The sequence below is a fragment of the Abramis brama genome, assembly GCF_963993115.1.
Source record: "Abramis brama genome assembly, chromosome: 14".
NCBI classification, from domain to species: domain Eukaryota; kingdom Metazoa; phylum Chordata; class Actinopteri; order Cypriniformes; family Leuciscidae; genus Abramis; species Abramis brama.
The window spans coordinates 12,173,991-12,190,079 of NC_139976.1; the positions used below are offsets into that span (position 1 = coordinate 12,173,991).

Genomic DNA, 16,089 nt, shown 5'->3' on the forward strand with positions numbered 1-16,089 from the left:
AGTTTACAATCAAGTCTGGAGTTCGTCAAGGGGACATCGTCTCCCTGTTGTTATTCAACATCGTAATCAATGCCATCAAGGCTTTCCAGGGCATGTGTGGAGTCCAGTCTGATAAAGATCACTTTTTAACAGATCTAATGTTTGCCGACGACAGCGGCAATTCTGAAGCTACGGATATACCGCACACTGTCGCTTGCATCGCTCATTCATATGGCTTGAAAATCAATGCAGACAAAACCAAAGTGATGGCAAAGGGGTCACAGGTCATTGTCTACCTATAGAGAGCACTCAGTTAAAACAGGTCCAGGAATTTCAACAGTCCAGGAGAAGAAAGTGGCATCCACTGTAGAGGTTTGGACAGGCAGCTGCGGCATTCGCTTAGGAGGTACACAATTCAGTTTAAACCTGGCATTCATTCTTTTGTGCCACACCTCCTTCTCAACTCCCTTTGTCCACTGATCATTGTTAAATTACGGTATTTAACAGCAGCACAGTATCACTAAAGCATGCTCCAAATCAGACTTGTTTGGGCATGCATGTCAATTTTTGAATGGCTAAGGAGACAGAGAAAAGGAGTTACCGTAAGCTAGAGAGATGTGATAAATCCACTGATGAATGCAGGCACACTCTTAAAAGAGAGGGAGGGGGTGGTTGCGTTCTACTCCCATTCACATTCCCACAATATTGGAGTCAGGAAATGATAACTATAGGCTTCACACATCCCAAACACTGAAGCACACATCCACAGCGGGGGATCAGTCTTCAGGAACTGACAGCATAGAGCTGTCAACCCAACCCCATTAGAATAAAGGATTTCCTCTTTCTCTCGCTAGGCTTCTCTACAAAATCCACTCCAAAGGATTTGTATTATATATGTTTGACAGCCTTTACACTCTCAGCCTCTATACTCTTCTGCTGTGGGTGTTCAAGTCTTTCTCTGTGTGCGTGTGTGGGTCATTGTATTGTCCTTAATCTCAGCCCTGACAGATGTCGTGACTTTGGGTGACCTGGTCAGGCAAGCTCACACAGTACTGCAGTGAAAGCACTTTATGATCGGTTGGAAAAAACACAACACAGACAGCGGTGTCACTTCCTGACACAGCATCAGATATAAACAGCGTTTGATGTGAAAATATGAACAGTTATGCTGTATTATGTAGCTCTCTGCTTTTGACCTGTTTAAAGCTACACTGTGTAGGATTTTTTCCCATCTAGCGGTGAAATTGTTTATGACTACTTTCTAGCCCCTCCAGTTCCAAGGGCGTTTTAACTCCTACGGTGGACGTATTATTTCAAATCTGCCGGCAGTCGCGAGTAATCTCCCCCTCGCATTCGTCACGGTGCCACTGAGTGTAAAAATGTGAAAGGCGAAGCTTGAATTTCCAGGTACGTCCCTCTTTGGCTAATGTATTTTCAAGATGGAGGCGCAACATGGCTGCCGCCATTCGAGCGACTCGCTCATATGTATTCTAAATGGCAGATTCTACGCTTACGAGAATACTTAGTTGGTAGAAGTAATTACACATTAATGAGCACATATCATTTTGAAAGAACAAAGTGTTTTTTGCTAAGAATCAACTTAAAAAATTACACAGTGTAGCTTTAATGTTGTGTAGTTAATAGTGCTATTTTTTTCTTATGAAAAGGTCAATGACATACAGATACAGCTTTATGAATTATGACCATCGCAGCCCATTACTTTGATTCAGAACATCATGTCTCTTTCATACATGAATGTAATAGGAGAGTGCTATTTATTTAACTGCTTTCAATCGAAATCCACATTCTTTTTGTTGGGAGAAATGGATGAGTTGCTTTGAGTAAATACACTGATAGTTTAGCTAAGGCTGAGAGTGGATTTGAAAACGAATTGATTCGTTGATTCTGAGGCATTGATTCATTACCTCGATCAAACTGCTACAGATCACTGAAGTGCTATAACAGGGATTTTGAATCATCCTCCTTGAATTTTTTTATTCTATTCACCAACAAGAGTCATTCAGATTCACACACTGATTATATCATTACACCATAGGTGTTGACCATGCAGTGTCATTTTGTGTAATTCGATTAACAGATTCGTTCAAGAATCATTCATGATAGAACCACTAGGCAAAGATTTGGCTAGACTGAATGCTTACTAAGAAAAAGTTTATTTATCTTATGCCAATTTATTAATAATAGAAAAGTATCAATCATAATCATGTAAGTTTATAAAAGTACTTTATATTGCAGCTGTTAAGATCTCAGTTTGCCTGGAAGCTTGGAATCAGAATCGATTTAAAAAATGAACAAAATCAATCGTTTATTAAAGTATTTGTTTTATGTTGCTGCAGAGTGTTTTAGGTCTTTACTCTATATTTCCCCTTTTTGTACACTCTTGACAGAGTTATTGATGCAGAATGATTTGTAATCAACCATCCAGACATTTGTAATTACCCAACGCTTATGAGCTGTACACAACACAGCATGCACAAGCTTTAAATGTCATTTTTGCCTCCAGCAATCATCAAGCTGTTTACGTGTTTTCTGACGAGGCTGACATCTTTCTCATAGCGTGAGATGAGGATTTGAGGATTTTTTTTGGTTTTGTGTGTTTCTCAGTGTTTACATGCTCATCCCATAGCAGAGTTTCATTAATGTGGATAACATTCTATTTCTAAACAAACATACAAAGCTCTCTCTCTTTCTCTGTTTGTCTCTCACTGTCTTTTCCTTCCTCAGGGTGTGTGGCAGCTGGTTGGGATTCATGAACCGTGCGGCCCTGGCATCCATGTCAATGATGTGAAATGAGATTGGAAATCAAATTGTACTTCCAAACAATAACTGCTGACAGGGAAATTTTTTCATATTTAATAACCTCTTCCTCTCTTATAGGCTTTTTGCGCTTCGTGCCAATAACAGTGAAGGTCTGAAATGATTTTCTTAAAACAGACTATGGCAATTCAAATGAACATTACGCATATGAAATTTCATCCTACTGAATGTTTAAAACAATGGCAGGATTTTTTTTTGTTATTACAGAGACAGTAGAATTATGGATCAAAACTAAAACTAAGTAAAACGCATCCAGAAATAAATTAGCCAGAGACAGACATTAAAGGCCTTTTTAAAAATAAATATGTAGTAACATTAAAAAGATTTTAATTTAGTATTCATCAGATTCCTTTATGATTACCCCTTTTCTTCTTTCAACAGACTGTCTGTTTCATATTTAATCAAACTATTTTTCTGGATGAGCAGCATGACTGAATACAACCAAATTTATGCATCTAATGAAAGGAAGCAGACCATCTTGCATGAGAATGGGACATGGTCCTTCTGACCTCAATGCATATCAGTTCTCTTCGAGGACAGACCCACATGGGACTTGTTACTACATTCTGGACCAGCCTGAGGGTGTGAATAATTCAGATGGCCAGGACAGCCTCATTTCGGCATGTGAGAGAAATAGACGCCACTGTATCTCCATCTCTCCTTCCTGTGAGACGGTGTGCTTGTAAGGGCGTCAGAAACAGGGATGTGCACTTAATTTCCATACAGAAGGTCTGTTTTACTTGAATGATGAAATATGGCGTTTTCAACACATGACCCAAACCAAAATCATACTAAATTCAACTTTGCCATCACAGTAATACTACTGTAATTGCATTAATGTTGCACAATATTACCATTTTTACAGTATTTTTGATCAAATAAATGCAGCCTTAGTGAGTATATTGATGTCAATCAAATGTCAAGGCATGTCAAAAATGATTTGATATCAAATGCTATATATCCAAAAACGGGCTAATTTTTGACACGACTTGATATTTGATTGTGAGTAGCCCTTATAGCGAGAGAAATGAACGGCCATTTGTGATCAGTCCGTTATTGACAAGCCTGTGGACCAAAGCAGGAACATGAAAAAAAGGCACAGAACAAGATTCATCTGTCTAAACTGATTGCAAAACATTATATCTGTTTTAGTCTTCACTATTTGAAGAGATAGTTGTAAAAGCGAAAATCCTGTCACTCCGATGTCCTTCTAATCTTGTATGGATTTCTTTCTTCTGTGGAACACAAAAGAAGACAGTTTGGAGCTGAGCCATAACCACCATAGACACTGAGGGGGACAAGTTCCCCCCAATAATTACAAATGGCCAAATTGCGAATTCCAGCATGATGGTTTAGTTTTAGCAGCAAAAGTGTGCGTGGTAAGACGCAAGTAAACATTTAATATCTGACAAGAAAAACAGGTTTGGACATGAGGGTGAGTAAATAATAAAGTAAAATGAAGTAAATAATTTTAGTTCATTTATTTATTAATCCAACAATGTCTGCCGTTCTCTGTCTTCATTGCTCCAGCTCTTCACTGATCAGGTGGCACAACTCTCGCTCTACAGTGACAGTATGATCATTCTTCTTCTCTCATGACCGCTTTCTTTATTGATTTATGGAAAGGACCCGTTTTAATTCAAGCTTTTCCAGGCGAATGTATTCCAGTGGTTATTGGGTATGAATGTCTCATGATTAATGGTACAATAAACAGGTTTCTTTTGCCACAGCACTGATAGACAAAGAAAGAGCCATATGGCCAGCCAAGAAGTGGTTAGATAGATGTCTACTAAGTCTTCTACATACTGTCTTTACCTATGGCCATTTAAAGTTGTATTTCAAATGAAGTTAATTATTTTATACTTTTTATAATTTAATAATTTAATAATCCCTATACACTAGGGGTGTATAGGGATAGTTCACCAAAAAATGAAAATGATGTAATCATTTACTCGTGTTGTTCCAAACCTGTATGTCTTTAATTTTTCTGTGTAACAAGAGAGAATAAATTTTGATTTTTTTTTTCGGTGTTGTTTTGGACTCCATTGACTTTCATTGGACGCACAAAAACAGAATAAAGAAAGTCATACAGGTTTGGAACAATGTGAAGGTGAGACAGTGTGTTCATTTTTGGGTAAACATCCATTTTCAACTGTGGAGAGCCTAATAAGCTTAATAACATCACTAATTGGCCTTAACCATTGCACAAGTCAGTACAATTCTGCCTGACCCTTTCGGCTACTCTTTCACTAAACAGGGCATGTCTTTCCTCCTTCACATGGCTGATTTCCCCCCTTCCTTTTTCTTGTGATCCCAGAGCTCAAGAGGATCTGTTACAAAAGCTTTCAGGGTGTGGCATCAAATAAAGAGGAAGAAAGTGCCTGCACAGCATACTGCATACAGACGCATTCTGAACAAAGACTCAGTTCTGACAATACCTATTTAACTGAGTCATCTAAGAGGCATCCAGCCTCTCATAAACATGACGTAACACCTGCATAATTATCCGATCCGTTTGACTGCTATTACCTCAATGATGCATCTTTATGGAGAATATAAGTTTAAAATGCTAAGATGGAGAGTGAACTGTCTTGCTCAGCAATTATTAGACGCTTAATGCGGCCATTCATATTGATCTCAGTTATGATTCTGACAGGAAGTGTAACCTTAACACATTTACTGAAACACTGGCATTTTTGCATTAGAGCCCTGGACAGCTACAATTAGATGACCAGGCATTTCTGTTAGTCAGGACTATGAAAAGAGTTTGAGAAAGCTGATACTCTGTTGACTACAGTATGTTTCGGTCTCTTGGCTTGGCATTATGTTTCTCATATTAAGTATATTTTGTACTGACATGACTGGTTCAATGCTGTGCACCGGACACATTCACAAGTCTATGCCACAGAGTCTAAGTGAAGTCTTAAGTCTTTCACAGTCAAAGCCAAAACTCAAGTTTTTCAAGTTGTTTGTCACAAGTTTAAGTGACACTGTAATGAATTGTTGCCTTCAATTTTTAAGTACAATAAACTTGGATGTTTAAGTCATTTAAACATAAATTACATTATACTGACTGACTTAAAATAATTAGTTGAAAATTCTTTAACTGATTTTGATGTTAAAGCAATGTAAAAACATATGTTGTCATAGCTTATTGATCTTTTTTTTTTTTTTTACAGTGCATCTCGAAGTTAGTAGAAAAAAGTAGTAGTAATCACAAAATGCTTGCTGTTTCTCATTTGAAAGTCACTTTGAATAAAAACATTCTAAATGGCTAAATGTAAATATAATCACTTTCAGTCAAATCTTAAGTTTGTTTTTTATAAGTTTTATAAATCAAGTCTGAGGACAGTTTATGTGTAACTTAAGGCTGGTTCACACTGCCCCAACAAACACTAACATTTCAAACGGTGAACATGATTTCACCAAGTACAACATGTTCCTGGATCAAGATCTTTGTTGATCCTGGAACAACATTTCAATCAACCAAGTTTACAGTTTATGTCAACTTTAGGCATACAACCAGGGTTAGATGCTTCTCAGTGTTATTCGCCTATCATTTCCCTCTGATTTTAGGGAAAAGTTATGGACATGGTTTGGTTTAGGGGAAGGGACATGGTTAGGACTACATTTTCGGATAGGAATGTTGTTCCAGGATCAACAAAATATGTTGATCCAGGAACAGGTCTTACTTGGCAAAATCACAGTGACCCAAAAGGAACACACTGAAGTTTGCTGCTGTATTTACAGTATGTAAACATAACTGTCATGCTCACAGTGACTGACAACACAAACAGGTTAATACACTGATCGAACAAAACCCAACAACCATTGAAATGTGGTGCTTGTTGGCACTGTGAGAACGAGGCTCAGACACGAGTATCCATTTCTGCTTTGAAAAGCCATAAAACACCCACACAATGTGTCGGAAAGAGATGTCCCACTGAGAGTAAGAGATTAGGGTCAGTTATTATTGGGGTCCTGCATGTGGGCTGATTCAGTGGTTCATGACCATAAACATAAAAATACTTTGCTCACAAGACACACGTTGGACACCAAGTTACTTATTTCTCTCCACATTATTCTGTTACAATGGGTCTGGTACCATTCTTGGTTGATGCAGTGGAGGATGCAGGGTTCTCTACAGATTCATTAGGCCTGTATAACCCAGACATTGCACCACCTCAAGAACAGGAATGTCTCTCCATTTGGGCCATGTAGAAATCGGGCACAGAAGCTCTGAATCTCTCAACCAAATCAGTTTTTATTGAAGCTGCACTGGCAGCAGCCATAAACATCCTGCTCACTCCTGTATAGACCAGCTGTGAATTATTACTAGGTGTTGCTGGACGTGCCATAACCACGTTTTTCATATTTTTCTGGTGCACATTTTTTTTTTTCTTCATGGAATTGCTTTAGATATGAGAAGAATAAGTAAAGAGACTCATTATTCATTTGCATTTTGCATTCAGATATAAATAATTCAAATGAATGTCTCTTTCTCTGGTGATGTACAACACCTGTAGTCTGCTGCCACAAATCCACAAGCAGTCAACACACATACATTGGTCCAAAGCAAAACAAAGCCTGTGATGTGCATTTTGTAATAATGCTCTAATAGTACCAGACTGATGATTAAAGAATCAACAACTGTTGAAACCAGTCAATTTAAGCTTATTTTTATATTTAAGCATTGATTAGCGCTTCAGGAAAGAACAAGGCTGCAATTTCAGAAGCTGCGTTTCTCGTACGGCTTTATTGATTTGAAGTGGAATGAGAGGGAAATGAAAGGGGAGAGCGTCTCTCTACATTCCATGTACTTTCATGTGATGCCATGTAATTGAGTTTATATATATATATATATATATATATATATATACATATACACTCACCTAAAGGATTATTAGGAACACCTGTTCAATTTCTCATTAATGCAATTATCTAATCAACCAATCACATGGCAGTTGCTTCAATGCATTTAGGGGTGTGGTCCTGGTCAAGACAATCTCCTGAACTCCAAACTGAATGTCAGAATGGGAAAGAAAGGTGATTTAAGCAATTTTGAGCGTGGCATGGTTGTTGGTGCCAGACGGGCCAGTCTGAGTATTTCACAATCTGCTCAGTTACTGGGATTTTCATGCACAACCATTTCTAGGGTTTACAAAGAATGGTGTGAAAAGGGAAAAACATCCAGTATGCGGCAGTCCTGTGGGCGAAAATGCCTTGTTGATGCTAGAGGCCAGAGGAGAATGGGCCGACTGATTCAAGCTGATAGAAGAGCAACTTTGACTGAAATAACCACTCGTTACAACGTGGTATGCAGCAAAGCATTTGTGAAGCCACAACACGCACAACCTTGAGGCGGATGGGCTACAACAGCAGAAGACCCCACCGGGTACCACTCATCTCCACTACAAATAGGAAAAAGAGGCTACAATTTGCACGAGCTCACCAAAATTGGACAGTTAAAGACTGGAAAAATGTTGCCTGGTCTGATGAGTCTCGATTTCTGTTGAGACGTTCAGATGGTAGAGTCAGAATTTGGCGTAAACAGAATGAGAACATGGATCCATCATGCCTTGTTACCACTGTGCAGGCTGGTGGTGGTGGTGTAATGGTGTGGGGGATGTTTTCTTGGCACACTTTAGGCCCCTTAGTGCCAATTGGGCATCGTTTAAATGCCACGGCCTACCTGAGCATTGTTTCTGACCATGTCCATCCCTTTATGACCACCATGTACCCATCCTCTGATGGCTACTTCCAGCAGGATAATGCACCATGTCACAAAGCTCGAATCATTTCAAATCAGTTCACTGTTCACTGTACTAAAATGGCCCCCACAGTCACCAGATCTCAACCCAATAGAGCATCTTTGGGATGTGGTGGAACGGGAGCTTCGTGCCCTGGATGTGCATCCCACAAATCTCCATCAACTGCAAGATGCTATACTATCAATATGGGCCAACATTTCTAAAGAATGCTTTCAGCACCTTGTTGAATCAATGCCACGTAGAATTAAGGCAGTTCTGAAGGCGAAAGGGGGTCAAACACAGTATTAGTATGGTGTTCCTAATAATCCTTTAGGTGAGTGTATATAAACTCAAATGAACAATTTACTCAATACTGAAAATCATGTATGAACACATTTTCACAGGTTTTCTTATCCAATAGATGTTTGTTTTAATGCATATATTCACTCTTAGTATGGTGACAATGTCAAACGCTATTGAAATAAATTGCTAGTCGAGTCTCAAAATGGGTGCGGAGTACTATTTGTGTCCCGCACGGAGGTGTTGTCTACGCAGTGTCACCACCAATGAGTTTCAATGATGGTTAGAATGCTGCCCATGTAGGCAGTTGGCAGCTGGGCAGCTCACTAGGTTTTGGAACAGACCTACTGTCACCATGGAGATTTACTGCAAAACTTCTGCAGTCAAACAGCTCAGATTGAGAGATGCAGTCAGTTATCTTCAACACCAGCAGACCTCACAGTAGTTGAACTGGGGAGGAACAGCGCCATCTACAGCGCATAACTATACCTTCTCCATCCAGCATCACTTGTTCTGTTAGTCCTCTATTAGGCACTGACTCTTTTCCAAGGACATCACTGAAGCCTGTTCACTCAAACCTCTAAAATCCATAACAAAGCACACATTCATAAATGACAGACGCAGGCAGGTCATTCATAAGCCACCACGCATTTAAATTCATTCATTTGGTAGACACTTTTATCCATAGGACGTACACATAGGCCTATACCTTAGACATATGCATTAATTAAGCACATTATGCATATGTTTAGAATCAACAGACAAAACAAAAAGCTGGCAAATGATTTTTAGGCTACTATTTTAGTGTGAACTGACAGATAAGTGTGAGGTGGAGATATAACATCAGACTTACCTGATATGATGGGAGCCAGACGAAAAATATCAGACAGACGGCTGTTTACTGGCTCATATGGCGAGTCCTCCAGCAAATCAATGGCTGGAAGATAAACCATCAAAGTGAGCTAATGTAGTAAAAATAATAATTTAGCAAGTAAGAATTCAAACTGTTTACATGCACCATTCTTAGAACCAGAAGTTTTAACTTTATCCATATTAAACGCATGGTTATAACAGCAGCATAACGCATTTCCAAGACTAAAAATAGGGGGTCTACAGAGCATGATCATTTTTCATTCTGTTCAACTGTGGTGTTACGCATGGATCTGCTCACCCTGTAAACTCTGGTATATACTCCAGAAGATGCGCAGACAGTTCTTCTCTTTCTTCATTCCTCTCCTACACTTGCAGTCGTACAGAGGACTCTGTTTCATAGACTCTATGGCGTTCCGACACTCGTCTTGCGCCTCGGGTTCAGCCAGCATGCTGAAGTTACTGGCTCTCCCGGCCACACACTGTCTCATGGTTCGGTACTTAGTGCTGCAGACGTACTTCGCCAAACACTGTTCATGCGCCCTAACGCAGTCCACTCGAACCGAACGAGACTGTGCGATCGCATCTGCCTTTGAGAAGAGCACTAGATCTGTGCAGGGAAAAGACAAAGTTACAGATGTGAATAAGACAGAATGGTAAAACTGTCACAGTTGGCTTTTACTACGATTTTCTAATGTTCATGATTATGGCAATAACACTTACCGAGTTAGTGGACCCCATTTAAACAAATAGAGACAACTTAAATGTAAAAGACAAAACACTTTTTTATAAAACAGATAGATAGGCTAAATCTACCTGTTTCCTACAAGGTTTAGAGATAATAATACTATTAGGTTATAATATTACTCATCATTATTAAACAAAAAATATGTATGCATCTGAATTACAATATTATATTGTTGTAGTTGTTGCAGATTTAAGCGCAAACAAATATGAACACATGCATCGCAACTTACCAAGGACAGGCAACATTATCCAAAAAGTTACGAATATCATCGTCGCTTTATTTAGATCCATTCAGAGAGCAGGGAAACTGGTTAAATGCGAAATAGAAGAATTTCCACAGTAAATCCATTGCGCGCCAGCTGCGCACTGGTGCAAGTGGTGAGGAACAAGTGATCAGACATCATACACATCCGGACAGACTCCGACAAGCGCTCAGTGCTGCTCTGCTGGACACACCCCGCGACAAGAGAATAAAAAACCAGTACTAAGAGTTACAATTCATATATTTTTCGATAAAACACTAATATCTTGGCATTGCGCTATATTATCATATCTTCAGCAATCGATCAATTTCTTAAACGTTTTCTTATAAAAATGCACATAAAATGAACATTCCAATATCAGTAAAAGTTCATGTCAGTCCACATTTAATGTCAAATATGAGTGCTGTTGCGCGCTCAGTTGACCGACGATATATGCAGGTCGAAGTACGCGCACTCTGTGAGAAGACACTGCGCATGTGCTCAGATCTCTGGAGAAGGTCAGTCCTTTTGGCTCAGTTGGACAGTGAATTCGCTGATTAGGCACCATTAAGCACTTTACTTAATAATAATTATACAAAGACTGTCCAAGCAGAAATGGAATCCACTTTGCGATCTATATCTGACACCCTGCGTGAGAAATTTTCACTGTTGACGTTTTTTCCCCCAACAATTTATGTCCGTTTTTTTGGCCTCTCTTGACGTTATTCCTATGAATTAGACATTGTAAACTAAATACTAACCATTTTGTGCAATTCTTTTTATGAACAGGCCTAATAATAAATAATGACAGTATGCCTAGTTATTTTTTCTCATCGTTGTACCGACCGGCTGTTGCTGTGGTTACCTCAGGTGAAAGCGTCTAATTAGAGCACTCTAATCAGAATATCTACACTCTGTAAAAAGAACACACACTTTTAAGACCGCCAACATTTTTATCCTCCTCAGTTTTGCGTAATACTTCATAAGAGCAAGTATGACGTCATCCAACACTAGTACGAGATTGCTTACTGTTCGCATACACATTTAGTCTGCCACCTGTAACTCTTTCCTTTTCCTCATTTAAGTGTCTCATATGATCATAAAACCCTTCATGACGTTTTATTTCTTGATTGTATGGAGAGCATGAGCGCCACCTGTTTACTAAAGACAAGCATGACAGTTGCCCTTTCAAATCAATGAAGCAGAAGAATATAAATGAATACATTTTCACTCGTTATCATTTGCATTTAGATTCCATTTTAATGTTTTATTATTTTTTATAATAATATTTGTTTATAATGGCCTATTTGTTTAATTAATTTGCTGAAAAATACTGTTTTAATTGACTACATAAAGAAATCATGTAACATAGTAATTTATGAATCAATAAACAATCAAAACCAAGCATACAAATACATACTACATCTGCCATGTTGCCATGGTGTCTCCATGCAGTGTTTTGTGCTCCTGCAAGTGACTATTATATTTCTCTGATTGATCCATAAACATTAATTCATGGTGCCTTTGTGCATATACTGATTGCTCATCACTTATTAACAAGCTTCATTCCACTGAAATCAAACCAAAATCAATTTCCTCTGTTTAATGAAACTTTCAACAAAAATGAAGATTTAATTACACAAACCAAAATCATTAGCCAGCAATTGCTTGACATGTTATAAACCAGTCAGACTAATGAGATTGCATAGGGATACTGAACTGGTTTAAAAACTCGATACGTGATCAATACTCACCTTTAGGTTGGGTACGAAAGACTAACCATCTAGGAAATGAGCTCTGTTGGATTTATTGTCAGTTAATCAAAGACATTGCAGGATACCAATAGATGATGTGAATTATAGCATTGCACAAATGATGCAACATTGATCCAGCCACGATTCTGCAGACAATTAACTTTGTATGAAACCTAACAATAAATCCATCCGAGAGACAGAATACTAAAACATTTCCTGAATGGTATTTGCTTTCTCTAATTGATTATTCTTTTACATTCCATTACCTTCATGTGTGTAACTATAACACTGGAAAATAATTAAAGGATAATAAAAGTGAATGATTGTTTTGGTAATGATGCCATGCAAATTGGGAGTTTGTAAATAACTTTCTGAAATGGTTTGTAATGCAAGCATAGCATAAGGGATCATGGTGGATGGTTATGAAGATTTCAATGTATGTGTTTGTGTGAGGAGCATGGGTTAAACACTTGATGTGTGAAAGCACTTGATGTCTAGATTGAGCGGTGATTGTAGTACGGATGGCAGAGGACATGTTTGTCTGTGTATGCACTTTGCTTTTGTCCATATGTGTATTCAAATCAGTCTCATCAAACAGAGTGCTGCAGCGCATCTCCATTTAGCTAGTGTTAAAAGGAAAATCAATGGGAGATTTGTGGCAGGAAGTATGTATATTCTCTGTAGCCTTTTCAGTCATTTAGAGGGGGAGAGGTTTGTTCGGTTTCTACCCCACAAATCTTAACCCTCATTGGTTTGAGCCTGTAAGAACAGCTGTAAAACTCAACCTCCAAGAATAATTCTTAAGAATGGCTCTCATTCATCACACTTAGAAACACACACAGAATGGGGGTAAGCAATATTCCGGGTCAATCGATTGAGAGTAATTTGATCTGTGTCATCTGTACAGCTAATTGATTGCCCGTTTCAAAAGCTATATTGTTGTGTAAGCGCATCCGGTCCGTGTATCCATTACGTGGTTGATTCCCATTATAATATATTAATTAGAAGAGAAAAGAAACAGCATTTATTTTCCCCTTCGGATAGCAAATGTGTTCTTTGCAAACATTTGTCTTTGAACAGCTATAGGATGTAATTAAGTCATGTTTGAGGAACAGTAATTGCTGACTTTGATGGTTCCTTTTGATTACTTGATCAAAGAAAAGAAAATTGCCTCAGTTTCAGCCTGCCAGCTAATAGACTTCTACTGAAGGCCTTTGGAAACTGCTGAGATCACTGTGGCGGGTTTGATTCAGAGCACAAGGTGGATCAAAACCGACTGAAAATGACCAAGGAAGGAACTCCAGTGCTGTTCAGAAAGAATTGCTTCTTTTGAGTTCCCTTCTTTGTTCCCTTTCAAAAACCCATTGAAATAATTTCTTGTTTAATAGCATTCAACACGTATTATTTAAGAGTACTCCTCTCCCAATTGAACACGGACCAAAATAAAATAATTACATGTCTCATTTACAAACTCTGGGCACTACTTACATTTCTCACAAGTGGCTTCCTTCAATTCTCTCTCTTTAAGTGGGTGAGTAAGTGAAGTGCTGATGAGGTTGTTAATGCTGGACAGATTCTCCCACTCATTTTGGCCTGCTGCTCATTTTTTCGACAATTGCCCCTCTTGTCTGCTTCCTCAATTTGATCTTAGTAGTTTCTAGACGTCCCCATGAGGAAAACGGTCTATAAATTATACCAAGCGATGTTTTGAAAATGTAAAAATTCATTTAGAGGCAGGTTTAGGGTTAGGGGACAGAATACAGTTTGTGAGGTATAGAAAACATTATGTCTATGTTCCCATAAAACCCAACATGTGCATTTATATGTGTGTGTGTGTGTGTGTGTGTGTGTGCGCGCGCGCACGTGTCTTTCTGAAGGCACTGTATTAAATAAACTTAATAATGCTGTCTTCTCTTTTTCTTTAAAGAAACCGTTTATAAAAATCAATGGAATATGGCATATAACAGTCAGAAACTAAAATGTGCTGAAATATAGGCAATTTATATTTCTGCTTATTTATCAAAACTAATGAACTGAATGATGTATTACCCACAATCACAGTGGGTAATACAGTTTCCACAGGAAATAGGAGTCGCGTTCCCTCTAGTGGTCTAACATTACAACAACACAAAATCAAGTTTGAATGATGACAAAGTATAAAAAATAAATTATTAAAAAAGTAAAAAGATCTACTTGCTGAATGCAAACAAATCTATTCAAATAAATAAAAAATTAATACAGATTAAAATGTTATATATTATTCTCTTCTCAGTGAATGGGATGTTCAATCAGCTTGCCAGTAGATGGCAATGTTGTACAGTTTGTCATATCACACATGACAGCAAACTCATCTACACTGTATACTCATGGTGCATGTCTAAAACATGGTATTATCATTGTACTATGTCTAAAAATACAGTAATACCATGATACGTTTTCCTTTTTATGTAAGTGCAGTTTGTGAACAGGTCGTACAGTCTGAGACATCTGAGAAAATGTGATTTCTCTGTCTAGTTTCATTGCTTGTGCTTTCCTTCTTGACAAAATCCAGGATTAAGTTCCAGTTTGAGTGGCACAAGCCCTGCGTTTTGAAACCAGCTTTAAGAGGAGTTAAAGGCACTGCAAAGGTCAGTAAACATCCATCCTAACATAAGTATTTAGCTCATCTGACCACTGAAAAATATGCTGTTTGCAGTCTAGCCTGGGTCCAGCTAAACTGGGATAGTGAGCTGTTCAGAGAAATCCCCAGGCTTCACAAGCTCTACATAGCAATGAGTTCCACTGGACGGCGTTGCCCTTGTTTTCTTGGAAAGTGACACAAATGCATGTAATGCAAACTGCTACTGACAGTGAGAGTCTGTGAAGATTTTTTGGCACCATTCTAATTATTTATCACTGACATTTCTGCCCCACTTTCTAGAACAACAGGTGATTGACATTGTGTGTTTTAATTGCCTCCTTATCCTCTACAAGTTAGTCTGCTCCAGGCTGCGTGAACAAGAAGGGTGAAATCTAAAATCCCTTGGAGGAACGGCACCATTAATAACAACTTGTTTCAAGACCGACTGGTAGTCGTTTTCTATTAATAAGTTTGTGTTACTCTAACAATGTTGTTGCTTATGTTCCTGCAGTAATTAAATTGCAAGTTGGAAGTGACAGCGCCCACTGAAGAACAATGTTTATTCAAGTTTGTTCTCTAACTGAAGTAGGGATACTAAACTGGACTGATTGTTGTGCCCACCCCAGTATCCTTAATAATCTGATTTGTATTCTTCCCACGTTTAATTACCTCTGACATGATTGCACATATAATGTGAAATGCAATGGCAAGTGAAGGCAGATCTGTCTTTGTATTTACTGTCTTCCAGAGCATTGGGGTGGCTTTGTATTGCGCTTTGTTACCTTACTAGACAACCGTGACCGTCAATTTGATGAGGCTGTAAATGTGACCAAATGGAGGAAAATGGGGCTTTTGGAAGAGTAGCTGCTGATGCACTCGTTTCTGGTGCAGGTCTGTTGACATGCTGTGGATTTAAATTTACAGAGTGTGTGAAAATGTTAAGCTTATACATTGTGTCCTTGACTCACTTCAAAAGGGAATATTTCAGC

The 16,089-nt window shown here is 38.5% G+C and overlaps 1 protein-coding gene across 1 annotated transcript in view; it reads right to left on the reverse strand.

Annotated features, from left to right (window-relative positions):
- Nucleotides 1-11,181, reverse strand: part of gfra1b (gdnf family receptor alpha 1b) — a 31,119-nt gene extending 19,938 nt beyond the window's left edge. Inside the window, exons 1-3 of the mRNA XM_084135770.1 lie at nucleotides 10,715-11,181; nucleotides 10,039-10,347; nucleotides 9,721-9,804 (exon numbers count right to left, since the gene is read on the reverse strand). Of these exons, the coding sequence (XP_083991896.1) occupies nucleotides 9,721-9,804; nucleotides 10,039-10,347; nucleotides 10,715-10,775 (454 nt within the window). The 5' untranslated portion in view covers nucleotides 10,776-11,181. The remainder of the gene's footprint in view (nucleotides 1-9,720; nucleotides 9,805-10,038; nucleotides 10,348-10,714) is intronic.
- Between the last annotated feature and the right edge of the window lie 4,908 nt (nucleotides 11,182-16,089).